Raw genomic sequence first — 15,517 nt, 5'->3', positions numbered from 1 at the left:
CTTCTCTCCAGCCCTCGTCGTTTCTTTCGTAGGGAAAAGATTTCTCTATCACTTCCGCCTCCTTTGCTCTTCACTCCGCCACGCTTTAATCGATAGACACTCGCGAGAGTCTGTTAATCGGTTACACCGACAGCGAATACTGGTCATCAGGGGTCGAAGAAACGCGCGACGAAGAACGTTGATAACATCGTTCGTGTCCCTCCCGCAATTGGATATGTTTCCCCCACTCCTGGCCGTACGACGACGCGATGCTTGGCTCTCTTTCCTTTACCTTTTCTTTCACCACCGAACAACACGCGCGACGAACGCGAATATATACGCGAGCCCTCGATGTCGTGTATCCCTTTCCGCGCCTTCTTACCGTCCTATCTATCTATCTATCTATCTCTCTATCTACCTATCTACCTATCTATCCATCTAGCTATCTTGCTCCCTCTCGCTCTTGTGCCAACCCGCCGGTACTCTCAGACGCGCAGAATCATCGTGCGCGCCTGTTCGATTCCTCCGTATATACTTGGTATGCGTCTTCCACGGGTTTACGTACGCGGCCAGCCAAGTGGTTCTAACCTCGTCGTCACACCACCACCGATTCTTCTTTCGCCGTTACGAAGTGGAAAACAGGTCCGTCGATCCGGAAGGGAGAAGTGTCTGCTCGGTTCCGGCACGAAGACGGCCTATCGTTGTACGTACCTAAAAACCATTTGCGATCGATCAGAGGCTTCCATGCGATATGACGGACGATCGACGAGTCGTAAACTGAATCGAGAGAGCGAGCGAATGAGTGAGTGGGCGAGTGAGAGAGAAAGAAAGATTGCCTAACGTGCCACGAAAACTACCGGGGAGCCAGTATGGCGCCGTCCTTCGTTTATCTCTTTCTCTAACCCCTTTCACTCTTTCACGCATACACGCATACACTCTTCCCTTCTCTTTCATCGCTTTCCATCTCGCTTTTCCGCTACATTCGTGCGTGTCGTCCGACCCCCCCCCCCTCTCACTCTCTCTCACTCTCTCTCTCTCTTTCTATCTCTCTATGCCGCGATCTTCTTCATTCGCCCCTCTTTTTGCTATCTCCCTCTCTCTTTCGCCGTGTTCGTTACGTTCACATGTATGCGCCTCGTCGGTCTCACTCTCACCAGCACCCTTTCTCTTCTTCCTCACTATTTCGAGTTAACCACGCGCATACACGTTCGGCACTTCTTGACAGTCACCGGTGCGCACGAGATCGTCGATTTACTCGAAACCGGATATCGTTAAGATTACGCCACGACCGATTCCAAATTCCACTGCCTTGACATCATCGAGACACCGAGCTTTCAAAGACGCGAGAATTCACTATTAGAGAAGGTTAACTTCACTGATTCGCGCGACACGATGTGACATCGAAGACTCTTCCGAATCTTATTATACACGTCTGCGTACGTATATGGTTATCTCGACGGCGAAATAAGAGAAACTAGGAACTAGAGCGAGTCGTGTAGCGACACGCGAGTCGATTGAAGCGTTGGGACAGAGACAGAGACGGACAAACAGAAAGACGTGGCTATCGCGACACAAAATGCACTTGGACACATTCCGATCGACGCGCGCTTACCACTTTTTCCTTCCCCCCTTTTCTACCGTTTCGCGTAGCCGTCTCTTCGATAGCCAAAACACAACGAGAAACACTCGCGAGGAAAGTCACTGAAAGAGCCACAGCCCACGAACAGCACCACCGTCCATCACCGTGTCAGGGCGCTCCGTTTCGTCGCCACTGCCGGCGTGCATACCCGGTGGTTCTTCACCGCCTCGGCGCTAAAATGGCGATCGAAGTGACAGCTCTCGCCTCCTCCTCGCCGGGTTCGGTCGAGCCAGCCGCTCTTTCGACGCATACTAGCACGCACCGACTATATTCTATCTTTCTCTCTCTCCCTCTCCCTCTTTCTCTCTCTCTCCCTATCTTTCTATCTCTCTTTCATTCTCTCTATTCTTCGGTTCTCATTCGCTCGTATCCCTCGACTACATTTACTCTTTCGATCTTTCTAACCTTTCTTTTTATCAAGCATACGCACACTCACAGACACACTCTCACAGCACGCGGCACAACGAAATAAGAAGGCTCTTTTAGTTCTCCGGGACAATGAAATCAACCACGAATCAAGCCGGTTTTGATGCGTACCACGCGGAACTGACGACTACACGTAAACGCACAGACACACCGTGGAGATGCTTCTGGATGGCGGCTGGAAATCTCAGTCCCGGACGACGCCTACACCACCACCACGTACCACCTTAATAGCTGTGTTTGCCCGGACTCACGGGACTCGACTGGGCTCCGCCAGGCCACGATATCCCCGCCGCACTTGCGCCAACCGGCTATTGCTCCTACCCTTCGCGAAGATATACTAACCGTTCCTCGTTCTTACGCCCACCCCCAGCGCAGTTCTATTACCCGTGCAGACTAACTGAACCCCTGCGGAGCTCCCACGCCCGCGAAACAGCCAATGCTGGAGTCTCTCAGGCAGGACCGTCTAACCTCGTCCAAGGGCGCCAACCTAGCGAATATGTTTCCCGTTTGTTAGCTAACATCGCGATTAAATACCGGTATACGAGGAGGAATATTCGACTCCCATTAATCGATGCAAAACATATCGATAGCTATACGATTAAAATACATCGCCACGAGGTATTAAAAATCGATTACCGAAAATAGGCTTTCCAATAATACAAATTGAATCTGATATTTTTTTCGTTTAGTTCGATGAGACGAGAGTAAATAAATATCAATAAAATTTCCCATCAAAAACTCGAGTAATGATATTTTATACGGAAAGTGAGTAAAGCGAGTAAAGCGAGGGTTCTAATTCCTGACTATACGGGTCTAGCTCTCGCCCCGTTCAGTCGTGTTGTGACTGGGTAAACGAAATGCTCTAATGGTCTACGTTCGTCTGTTTCCACTTGTTTCTTTGAATTCGTGAAACGAACGACCACGATTACACGATAATATTTCAATCGTTAATTCGACGCGATTTCGTGAAAGGAAAGAAGTTTCGTATAAAATTACGTTGCAAAGAATAAGTGGAGAAGATAGGGAAGCAGCGGGCGTATATGTAAATACGCATCATCTCTTCGCCCGGACCCTACGAAGGAACGCGCAATAGAGGCAAACATACGAAATTGAACGATACGGAGAGAAAGGGGAACTGGTCGGTGGTAGGTAGTGGAAAGGGAACGGTGTTGATCGTTTGACGAAGGCATTCGCGAGCATGGGATTCTCCTACGCGGGGTTGACCGTTCAAATTTTTCTCCGTCTCTTTGAAGTTACCGGCTGTGCTGTTCGCTTGGCTAATATCCGTTTCACGAACATCGGTCACGTCACGTAAAAGAGCGCCCACCTTGATTTTTCATTGCCGAGACATTGTTCGACGACTTTAACGATGCAATTAATCCTGGAAGCTTGATCGCTAGAATGTCCTGTCGACAGACCAAATGTATGTCACTCGTCGAACCAGTGCCGTGCGAGCCGCTTAATTAATCATCATACGATAGAACTTAACGACTTAATCTTAAGGTAAGGTTACAAACTGTTTAACGCACGTCGAGTGTCGCGTCGCCTAGCGTCTCACGATGGAACACTCGTTAAATATGAGACGGATACTATTGAAACGTTCGGTAGAAAGGGCGCCACTTTATAGGGAAATGAAGGAAAGTAAAGACGAAACGTTTAATAAAAATACGCCAGGTGGAGTTGCGACAACCGATAGACAGCGTTTTCGTTATTTATAGCAAAGCTTAATTCGATTTCAAGACCACCGACGGTCGGAGATCAAAGTTCTGTCCAACCGATTTCGGACCGTTCAATCGATGGTGCAAAATATCAAGCCATGGGAGCCGTAATTGAATCTGTAACAGCAACCGAATCAGCGCGACGGCCAATCATTGTATTATACGAGTCACTCGCCGATCGACATTCGTTAGTCAATCGTTGGTATAATTGTTGGGTTACAGTTGCCCGGTTAAGCTGCAGCTTTGTAGTTCAAGTACCAGATAAACGCGCAGGGCTAACAGCGCGAGGTGGAACGACACGTGAAGCGAAAGAATGCGTTCTCTGTACATGCGTAGATCTTAAAACGAGAAATCATCCAACGTACGTATACAAATGACCTTCTGCTTTGCTTTATAAACGGGTCGTGTCATGCGTACGTGTCTCGAACGTACACGTGAGATCGAGAAAATATATTACGCGCTGTTAAAAATACGGTTTCATTTACAAAGTAAAATTGGCTGTGATACATTATCGACGCTTTCTCCTATCACATTAGCCGTTTAAAATTCTAACGAGCTCGCTTCGAGCTCTTCTCTCGACCATTGATTAAACGCACAGACACACCGTGGAGATGCTTCTGGATGGCGGCTGGAAATCTCAGTCCCGGACGACGCCTACACCACCACCACGTACCACCTTAATAGCTGTGTTTGCCCGGACTCACGGGACTCGACTGGGCTCCGCCAGGCCACGATATCCCCGCCGCACTTGCGCCAACCGGCTATTGCTCCTACCCTTCGCGAAGATATACTAACCGTTCCTCGTTCTTACGCCCACCCCCAGCGCAGTTCTATTACCCGTGCAGACTAACTGAACCCCTGCGGAGCTCCCACGCCCGCGAAACAGCCAATGCTGGAGTCTCTCAGGCAGGACCGTCTAACCTCGTCCAAGGGCGCCAACCTAGCGAATATGTTTCCCGTTTGTTAGCTAACATCGCGATTAAATACCGGTATACGAGGAGGAATATTCGACTCCCATTAATCGATGCAAAACATATCGATAGCTATACGATTAAAATACATCGCCACGAGGTATTAAAAATCGATTACCGAAAATAGGCTTTCCAATAATACAAATTGAATCTGATATTTTTTTCGTTTAGTTCGATGAGACGAGAGTAAATAAATATCAATAAAATTTCCCATCAAAAACTCGAGTAATGATATTTTATACGGAAAGTGAGTAAAGCGAGTAAAGCGAGGGTTCTAATTCCTGACTATACGGGTCTAGCTCTCGCCCCGTTCAGTCGTGTTGTGACTGGGTAAACGAAATGCTCTAATGGTCTACGTTCGTCTGTTTCCACTTGTTTCTTTGAATTCGTGAAACGAACGACCACGATTACACGATAATATTTCAATCGTTAATTCGACGCGATTTCGTGAAAGGAAAGAAGTTTCGTATAAAATTACGTTGCAAAGAATAAGTGGAGAAGATAGGGAAGCAGCGGGCGTATATGTAAATACGCATCATCTCTTCGCCCGGACCCTACGAAGGAACGCGCAATAGAGGCAAACATACGAAATTGAACGATACGGAGAGAAAGGGGAACTGGTCGGTGGTAGGTAGTGGAAAGGGAACGGTGTTGATCGTTTGACGAAGGCATTCGCGAGCATGGGATTCTCCTACGCGGGGTTGACCGTTCAAATTTTTCTCCGTCTCTTTGAAGTTACCGGCTGTGCTGTTCGCTTGGCTAATATCCGTTTCACGAACATCGGTCACGTCACGTAAAAGAGCGCCCACCTTGATTTTTCATTGCCGAGACATTGTTCGACGACTTTAACGATGCAATTAATCCTGGAAGCTTGATCGCTAGAATGTCCTGTCGACAGACCAAATGTATGTCACTCGTCGAACCAGTGCCGTGCGAGCCGCTTAATTAATCATCATACGATAGAACTTAACGACTTAATCTTAAGGTAAGGTTACAAACTGTTTAACGCACGTCGAGTGTCGCGTCGCCTAGCGTCTCACGATGGAACACTCGTTAAATATGAGACGGATACTATTGAAACGTTCGGTAGAAAGGGCGCCACTTTATAGGGAAATGAAGGAAAGTAAAGACGAAACGTTTAATAAAAATACGCCAGGTGGAGTTGCGACAACCGATAGACAGCGTTTTCGTTATTTATAGCAAAGCTTAATTCGATTTCAAGACCACCGACGGTCGGAGATCAAAGTTCTGTCCAACCGATTTCGGACCGTTCAATCGATGGTGCAAAATATCAAGCCATGGGAGCCGTAATTGAATCTGTAACAGCAACCGAATCAGCGCGACGGCCAATCATTGTATTATACGAGTCACTCGCCGATCGACATTCGTTAGTCAATCGTTGGTATAATTGTTGGGTTACAGTTGCCCGGTTAAGCTGCAGCTTTGTAGTTCAAGTACCAGATAAACGCGCAGGGCTAACAGCGCGAGGTGGAACGACACGTGAAGCGAAAGAATGCGTTCTCTGTACATGCGTAGATCTTAAAACGAGAAATCATCCAACGTACGTATACAAATGACCTTCTGCTTTGCTTTATAAACGGGTCGTGTCATGCGTACGTGTCTCGAACGTACACGTGAGATCGAGAAAATATATTACGCGCTGTTAAAAATACGGTTTCATTTACAAAGTAAAATTGGCTGTGATACATTATCGACGCTTTCTCCTATCACATTAGCCGTTTAAAATTCTAACGAGCTCGCTTCGAGCTCTTCTCTCGACCATTGAAATCCTTATTTTTATTATATTAATATATATTTATTACATTAATATATTATTATATTAATACATGCATCCGGAGTGAACAAGAATTTACGTCTTCGTTACAAAGATGAACGTAAAATTCTCTTTTTCTTCACGATCTAGTTGAAATATCGCTGTGTAGGTGAATAAGATAGGAATAGCGAAGAGGCGTCGTTCCTCGAGAATGTAAGAAGCGAAAAGTGCAAAATGACGACAGGTAATGATACATCTAACGCGTAGACACGCGAAGATTACGGAGATTAGAGTCGTCCCACAGGTTGGGAGCGGCGGGAATGTAAAGTTGTTGCTTTGTTACCACGGTAAACAGTAGGAAAGCGGTGGAAATTAGTCGTTCGGCTAGAGCCAGTGCCAGGAGTGGCACCGCGATAATTAGGTTTCACTTGGTTCGCTTTAATAATCCAGACAACATGCAAAGTGCATTGCTGGGATCCTTGCATCCGTGAAAGCATAGCATAGCGAAGTGTCTGGTGTGCGTGACCAACGTTAACGTTACCGCGGCTTGGCCGCGGTGGGTGACAAATTTTGCAAGGACAGCCGGAATTATTAATGCCTTTTCCGCGGAGAGGCCGAGACGAGGCGCGAAATTAGCAAGCCCGAAAGCGGTACACGCTGCACTACAAGCGAATTCCAATCGAGATAATGAAAATTAACGACGTTAAAGCGACGTCACGCTCGTAATTAATTATCGCGGCCCGTTTGCTGCTTGTCGATCGGCTCTTGGCACACCGGACCCTTTCCGTAGGGAAGGGCCATAATCGCGATATCAATCTACACGACGCGACGCCGCGATTAATTCCTCAAGACGCCCTGTATATCTATATATGCATGAACCACCGGCTCTATGAATTATACATCACGTCGCCGGCACCCTCGCCGCGAACTTTCTTGCGGCGGATGATCGTTCTTGCACTCGGCAAGAAAGATAAGACAAATAAACTCAGCTCTTAATAAACGCTGCTTCCAAAACTACCACGTGCTACTCTCAACCGAGAAAGAATCTTTCCAATACCCAGCCAATCGATTGTTCCTTTAATCTCAACGGATTATTTTCGTCACTGTTAACTATGAAGACTCCAGCAACGCACTCTATTTCACTCCTTATCTCATCCCTACTCTTTACCTAACTTCCGTATCTCTCTTTTTCTACTACACACGCTGTTCTCGTCACTCGAATTCTACTCTTCGATAACGTAAAATTGCATCCTCTTGCCACCTACGCATTGCGTCAATGCATCGCGCGATTTTAACGTATGAACATTATTTGCGTATAGAACTCTGCGAAGCATTTCATCCAAGAATTTCAGTCCCATACGGCATTTATTTTGGAACTGTGCAAAATTTTCCATTTCGAAACATTTTCAAGGTAATAATACGTCGAGTAACGCGTATATACTAGCTATATCCTTCTTCGGAGTCGCATCGAAGAAATAGATGTCTGTGTAAATTCATTCTCGTGTGTAGATCTAATAGTGGCGTAAAGATGTACCAGTATACACGGTAAGACTTTAATCCAGTTAACGAGCGTAACAAATGCTTTGGTTAAAATTTCGAGTTATGCCTCATACATCTGGTATTCAAAAATGCCGACTGCAGGAAAACACGTGCGAAACACGTGTACGCAATGGTTCGTAAAAGGGAAAATCGCTTGAAAAAGATGAGTCAATCTTTTCTAGAAAAAAGTGAAACGTTAGTTTAAATTATTTAACACAGTTCGTCGCAATAAAAAACATTATTACAAATAAATTAGATACCCTTTCCATCTACGCTCCATAACATAAATTTCATATTGTTGTAAATAATAAAGTTGATAAACGAAATGAAGTGAACTAATGAAATAAATATAAACCAGTTGCATTATATATCGGTAAACGAACAATCTCTAACAAATTTAAACAAATTTATTTAAAGATGAAAAACCCGTTTAAATTCATAAAATATAGGTGTTGTCATAAGTATATCCATTATTAAATATTGTGAATTATTGGAATCAGGTTCAGCACTTAAAACTGTCGTCTGCTTGTATAACCATGATGCTTCTACACTTCCAGTCCTTACTCTGATACGTTTCTTTATTATATTAGCGGCATTTATAACGTCTTCCTCTAATTTCGATCGTAACAAATCGAGGCCTGTTAATTTAGTTGTAGAAATGATAAATGCATCCTCTGGTACAACACTTTTTATCGCATTTTTTTCAACTAAATCACATTTATTAGCAACGTTAATTATTAGTTTATTTTCATCCACCATAGATTGTATTGTTTTTTGAACATGTTGCACTTGAGCTTTAACATCAGGATGACTTATATCAAACACGTGAATTATTATCTCCTATAAAGGAAGTTGGATATGATTACTTTTGTTATTGTACAAATTTTAATAAAGTTATCAAAAAAAAATGTTACATACTGCATTTATAGCATCTTCCAGAGTTACTCTAAATGGCTCTATTAAAGTTTCTGGTACATCCTGAATAAATCCAATGGTATCGATATATAATACTTTCATATTATTTGGTAGAAATCCTTGGTGTACCGTTGTATCTAAAGTGGCAAATAACTTGTTCTCAGGTTGTAGCGAAACATCTCCTGTTAATGCTTTTATCAATGATGTTTTACCAGCATTTGTATACCCAACGATAGCAATATTTGGGAAACCATACCTACATCTTTGTCGCTTTATCAGTTGTCTATGTTCTTTCAGTTTCACCAGTGCATTTTTTAATTTTCTTTCTCTGGCATGGAGAAAAGCCTTTGTCTTATCATCAAAATTTATTCGTTTTTGAATACGATAATTAGCTAAATCAATCATTTTTTTCTTTATATATGGAATTTCGGCCAAAGCTACTTGCAATTTGGCTTCTGACGTTCTTGCGTGTTCTCGAAAAATATGAATAATTATAGAATACCGATCATAAATTGGCAAGTTGAAAATTTGTTGTAGTTCTGCAATTTGTATAAATTTTAATAAATTTGCACTAACAAATATAGCTGTAACATGTGGACAACTTCTAATATCTTTCTTCAAAGTTTCCATAGTTCCAGAACCAACTAACTGTTTTTTTTGTAAAGAAAGTAATGGAACTATTTTTTTACCAACAATGCTCCAATATGGTAGAGTATCAATGAGTGCTACAGCTTCAGCTAATTGCAACTCAGGCGTAGTACTTCTTTTCTTTTGAACACCCCACTTTATATATGGTTGTATTATAAATACTCTATTTCCTCTAGTAACTGTTCCCAAGTAATCTTGGCACAGGTCTGAGTAAATCTTATTTTCTTCTTCACTTTCATTATATTCTTGAAATGTTGAATTAGATATGTATTTACATTGATAAATAGCATTAAATACATTAACTTCCTTTTTTCTATTTATTATATATTGTGACTTATTTAAAATTCCAATAAATTTTTTCAAACACCGCATTATTTAATAATTATATAGTACTTAATTCTTTAAATATACATTTCGGTACAAATAATTCACAAGGCAATAATTATATATATTATTTCATAACCTTCAATTTAACATATTATTGATAAAATGCTTAATTTAGCTACAAAGAATATATTGTTACATATACATATATTTACGTACATTTATTACGTATTATACTCTAATAAGGAATACTTAACCTTACTTCGCATGTGTCTCTAGTATTAAAACACTCAAGAACCGAACGTAGCCTCAAAACAATAACATTTCAGAATAATTATTACTCACAATCCAAATAACTACAGATTTTATTTTAAATTGTATATGTGTTTGTATACGTTTGTTCTTAAAGGAAGAAATTATTATATATATGTATGTGTTTTGATTAAAATATACCTAATATATTTATTAGCAGATAATACTATATATTCAATCGTTTTTTTAACTTATATCTATCAAAATATTTATCATTTTCGTAACATCTTGAAATAATTAACACTCTATATTTTATAACAATGACATTTACGCGGGTTAAATTCGAGAATCGACGTAAGTCGAACAGATGTTTCTGCTACGTGACTGAAAACCTTATCACGCAACTGACAAGGTGTCAATTCCTTCAGAATTGTAAATTGTGACTTTCCAAAATTAAAAGTAAAATTAAATTCAGTTGTGTATAAAAATGGAACCAGGAACATTAACAAAAGTTTTATTCGACTTTTTAACCGTCGCCGATGGAGAGTTATGTTTACACAAAGGGGAATACTTTTTGGTAATTTTATAAATATATATTTATATAAACATTTACATATAACCTTATCGTACATAATTACGTTTTTCTATACAATTGATGCAGGTATATAGTGTCATAGACAAACATTGGTGTTATGGTGAATCTCGAGGCAGAACTGGAAAATTTCCTTCAAGTCATTTACACAAAGTAGAAATTCCAACATTACATGATTCTCAAACATTGTTTGTGTCAACTGTTGACTTTCAAGGTCAGCAGGATGGAGACTTATCTTTTTCTAAAGGTAACTTATGTAAATGTATGCACAAATTATACTTTTAACATAAAAGAAAGTTATTTTATGTATGTTTTATGGGAATAGGAGAAATTATTATTGGATTACAAGATGTTGGTTCTGAATGGTACTCGGGCCAAATAGATACTAGAGTAGGTATTTTTCCTCTAACACATGTATGGCAACTTGACACTAAATTATTAAAGGTATATATCTTCTGCAAATAAATTTTTACATTCAAGAATTAAGTAATCTATTATATAAGTAAAAATTATAAGATTTTCATTATTTTTAGAAAAGTTTGGAAAAAACGATTGTGAAAAAGAAAGCTCGAATAAAACATAGTTTAGAAGCACAGCTTGAAGGAGAACTTAATTTGGTAGAAGGTGAAATGATTACTGTCACAGAAATTTTTGGAGATGGTTGGTGCTATGGAATGACAGAGGATGGTAAAATGGGTGTATTTCCAGAAGGATTTATATCTTATGTAAATGATAGTACAGAACAGCTAGATATAGCATGTACAGTGGACAATAATTCTTTTTCTACAACTACAAATCATGATGAAAGGATACATAAAGACATTAAGGAAACCCCTTCCACAAGTTTCTTTGTTGAAGAACCTGCACCAAATTATTATGATTTATTTCCTGAATTTAAACCAGTTTCTTCAGATTCAACAGAAAGCTTGAAAAATATGAGTAATTCGAATGCATTAAATGTAAAACCATATGCTATTACTTTGTATCCATTTAATGCTCAGTTTCCAAATGAACTTAATTTTGATGCAAAAGAAGTGGTACATCTCATTAAACATATAGATTCAGAATGGATGGAGGGTACAATAGATAATCGAAAAGGCATTTTTCCTATATCTTATGTAAATATTATAGTTGATTGTAATGAAATAAACAGTGAACAAAATTTATACACGCAAGAAACAAACAATGTGCAATATGATGAATTGATGCCTGGAACTGAAGCAAGAGTAAAGTATACTTTTAAAGCACAGATGGATGGAGATTTAAGTATTTTTGAAGGCGAAATAGTTAAAGTAATTAATATGGCAAATTCAGATTGGATTAATGTTGAAAATCACTCTGGCAAAGTTGGATTATGTCCAAGAAGTTACTTGGGTCTGTTGTCTACAGAATCATTTGATATTAATACAGATATTTTGGAAGATTTTGTAGTAATACGGCATGATGAAGTAACTTCTAATAGATTAGAAGAACAAAAACCAAAGAGACTTTCAGAACCGCATAGACCAGCACCACCTATACCAGCACCGGGCAGAACTCCGTTACAAAAGAATACAACAGAGAGTAATAAAATTTCGGACGACGTTAATCAACATATTAGTATTACTGATAATGATAATTTGGAATTAAAACAAAAAAGAACAGATCAAAGACAAAATGTTATATCGGAATTAGTCCTCACTGAAAAAGAATACGTTCGTGATTTAAACTTAACGTACGAGATATTTAATTTATATGATCCAAGTCAACTTGTATCTTTGGGAGTAGATGTAACCACTTTATTTGGAAATCTTCTTGATATTATTCACGTTGCGGAAGAATTGTTGGACAAAATACTAAAAGCTATGAAAGGGTGTGATGAAGAAATGCAAACTGTTGGTCCTTGCTTTATGGAAATGGCTGAAAAATTAAAAGGCGTTTATGTAAAATATTGTGGAAACCATGAAGCTGCGTTAGTTTTGTTAAAGAAGGTTATTATAGTTTACTTAAATATTTTTGCTTATATATTTTACATGTTATTATATAATTTCAGTATGAAAATAATGAAGAAATAATGAAAGTATTCAACAAAGGTATTGAGACATTACGATATAAAGTAGCCTGTTTTGACATGAGTTCTATACTTATAAAGCCAGTACAAAGAATATTAAAATATCCCCTTATTTTATATGAGTTAGTGAAGGTAAGTAATGCTAATTTTTATGCCTATATTAACAGTTTACTATAAAATTCTTTCAAAACATATAGCTGCTTTTTAGTGTACCGATGATAACCATCCTGATAAACATCCAGTCGAGGAAGCATGGAAGACTATGACAGCTGTTGCCAGTCATATCAACGAATATAAACGTCGAAAAGATTTGGTATCAAAATATTTGGATAATGGCAACACACTGATGAGGAAAATGGCTAAACTTAATATGCATTCTGTAGCAAAAATGTCTACTAGATTAAGTACACGATTGTCTACCAGCTTAGGATTAACAAATATTACCGTTGATACGGAATTTGAAGAACTTGAAAAACAATTTAGATCTGTTGAAAAATGTGCTTTACAGTTAGCTAAAGATGTTGAACAATGCCTTACATATTTAAGTAATGAAGCTCTCTGTGGAGAAATGATATCAGATTATGTGATTCAGTACTATCAAGGAACATCAAATAGCGAAGCAAAGAGACTTAGAGACATAAGATCCATAATTTTGTCACAATCTGTACAAGAATTGAAAATATGTTTACAGAATAGAGTTAATGCACCAATACAGTTTTTAATAACCTTACTAGATGGCCCTACTGTTTTAATAACAAAACGGCATGATAAATTACTTGATTATGATGCTGCTATTTCAAAGAGTGAAAAGTATAAAGAATCTCGAATAGTATGTTTGTCACATTTGATTATTTCTTTAATTAACATGATTAGAATGATAGATAAGCTGCAATAGTCTATTTTCTACAGGCACAAGATGAATTATCAACAGCAAAGAGTAATTATGAAGCTCTAACCCATCAACTACTAGAAGAATTGCCAATTGTCATTGATGCAGCAACAAAGATATTAGTAAATTGTATTACTGCTTTTGCACATGCTAGAAAGCTTTTATGTGGAACAATTACCAAAAGATATTTGACGTTTTGCGAGGTATTTTAAATAAAATAATAATCGATATTTACAATTATATAAAAATTTAGAAATTAATTAGTATTCTTTTGTAATTATAGTCCTCAACTCAACTGTCATCTCAGGATATTTTGGAGTCATTTTTGGTTAATCATAATTTATTGTGGAATCAAATAACTCGTTTTGCATTTGCGGGCACAAATCCACGTATAGAAGAAGAACAATCGACGTGGTGTCCGCAAAGTGAAAGACAAAGAATTTCATTAAAAAATAAATATTCCAGTGATAAATTATATGTTGTTACCCAAAATATAGTAAGCACTTCATCTTTGGATATGGGTGCAGCACGTGGAACGTTGGTTGCAGTGATTAAGAAACAAGATCCTATGGGTGATGTCTCAAGATGGTTTGTAGACAATGGAGTTGCTCAAGGATTTTTACCTGCTAAATGTTTACAAATTCAACAAGTATCACAAATTGAATTATCCAATGAAGTTCCTACCTCAAATAAATATAATAACATGTCCATGCCTGATCTAATTTGCATGGACTCTCCTGAAAAAGAACCTGAAGCTATATCCCAATTAAATTTGCAAAATTTACTAGACCTTGATGTTAATAATGTAATTAAAAAAGAGCCCGAGTATTATGGTAATATTGAACAAATTCCAAAAGTTCAACAATATCAAAATTTAAACTATGAGGTAACTAAATGTGTAAAATAGATAATAAGAATAAGATAAAATAGAAATTCCTTATTGAACTAAATCATAATACTTTTTAGTTTTACTATGCAGAATATGATTTTTGTACAAATATGTCTGGGACACTACCTGTCAGTAAAGGTCAAGCATTAAGGCTTGTTAGACCTCATGATGAGAAAGGAAATGATGAATGGTGGCTTATGGAGGATCGTTACGGCAATAAGGGTTATGTACCTAAAAACTATTTACACGAACCACCTACGGGAAAACAATAAACTCGCAATATCAGTTTATATATTTATATATTAAATTGTTAGTATTAATTATTTAATGCACATAGTTTTTTTAATAAGAAAAATTCATTTAACTCGTGGAATAAGAATTATTTTAAATATTAAATAATAATTGAAATTATTTTTAATTTATTAATAGATGTTAGCTACATTTTAATTTTATGGAAAAGTATTGCAATGTTATTTGCTTATTGTACTTATGCTAATATGTTTTATGCTTAAATGTACTTCCTTAATATTTATTTTTATATCATACATATATGTGTACACACACATGTGCTTATGTATACATGTATATAAGTATGTGTATAATATAATTGAAACATGTATATTGTAACTTTGTTTACAATGATAATGTATTGCTCCTGTGATACTACAAATCTGTGTTAATCTGATTTAAATATTTTAATTAAATGTTTAATTATAATATATATGCACACACACACACACATACACACACACACATTCTTAACGTATGTTGGTGATATATATTTATATATTATATACATTTGAAATACATTATATCTATTCTTTAAACACGTTTATAAAAGTATAATGCGGATTTAACACTTTTCCATTTTATATAAAAAAAAATATGTATATTTAATAATATATATCTTTA

General features: G+C 38.2%; 2 protein-coding genes across 2 annotated transcripts; one reads left to right on the top strand and one right to left on the bottom strand.

Annotated features, from left to right (window-relative positions):
- Window positions 1-8,457: 8,457 nt before the first annotated feature.
- Window positions 8,458-9,981, bottom strand: LOC108546095 (putative GTP-binding protein 6). The gene is made up of 2 exons (XM_017898024.1): window positions 8,965-9,981; window positions 8,458-8,886 (listed from the first exon to the last, which is right to left on the bottom strand). The coding sequence occupies exons 1-2, from the start codon at window positions 9,979-9,981 to the stop codon at window positions 8,458-8,460; spliced, it is 1,446 nt and encodes a 481-aa protein (XP_017753513.1).
- Window positions 9,982-10,500: 519 nt separating this feature from the next.
- Window positions 10,501-14,877, top strand: LOC108546090 (dynamin-binding protein). The gene is made up of 9 exons (XM_017898021.1): window positions 10,501-10,762; window positions 10,847-11,024; window positions 11,103-11,221; window positions 11,311-12,747; window positions 12,810-12,959; window positions 13,036-13,656; window positions 13,737-13,919; window positions 14,000-14,602; window positions 14,683-14,877. The coding sequence occupies exons 1-9, from the start codon at window positions 10,673-10,675 to the stop codon at window positions 14,875-14,877; spliced, it is 3,576 nt and encodes a 1,191-aa protein (XP_017753510.1). The 5' UTR covers window positions 10,501-10,672.
- The last annotated feature ends 640 nt before the right edge of the window (window positions 14,878-15,517 follow it).

Source organism: Eufriesea mexicana, unplaced genomic scaffold (genome assembly GCF_001483705.2).
Source record: "Eufriesea mexicana isolate 0111107269 unplaced genomic scaffold, ASM148370v2 scaffold605, whole genome shotgun sequence".
Lineage (NCBI taxonomy): Eukaryota > Metazoa > Arthropoda > Insecta > Hymenoptera > Apidae > Eufriesea > Eufriesea mexicana.
This window is presented reverse-complemented; position numbering and strand designations above follow the sequence as displayed.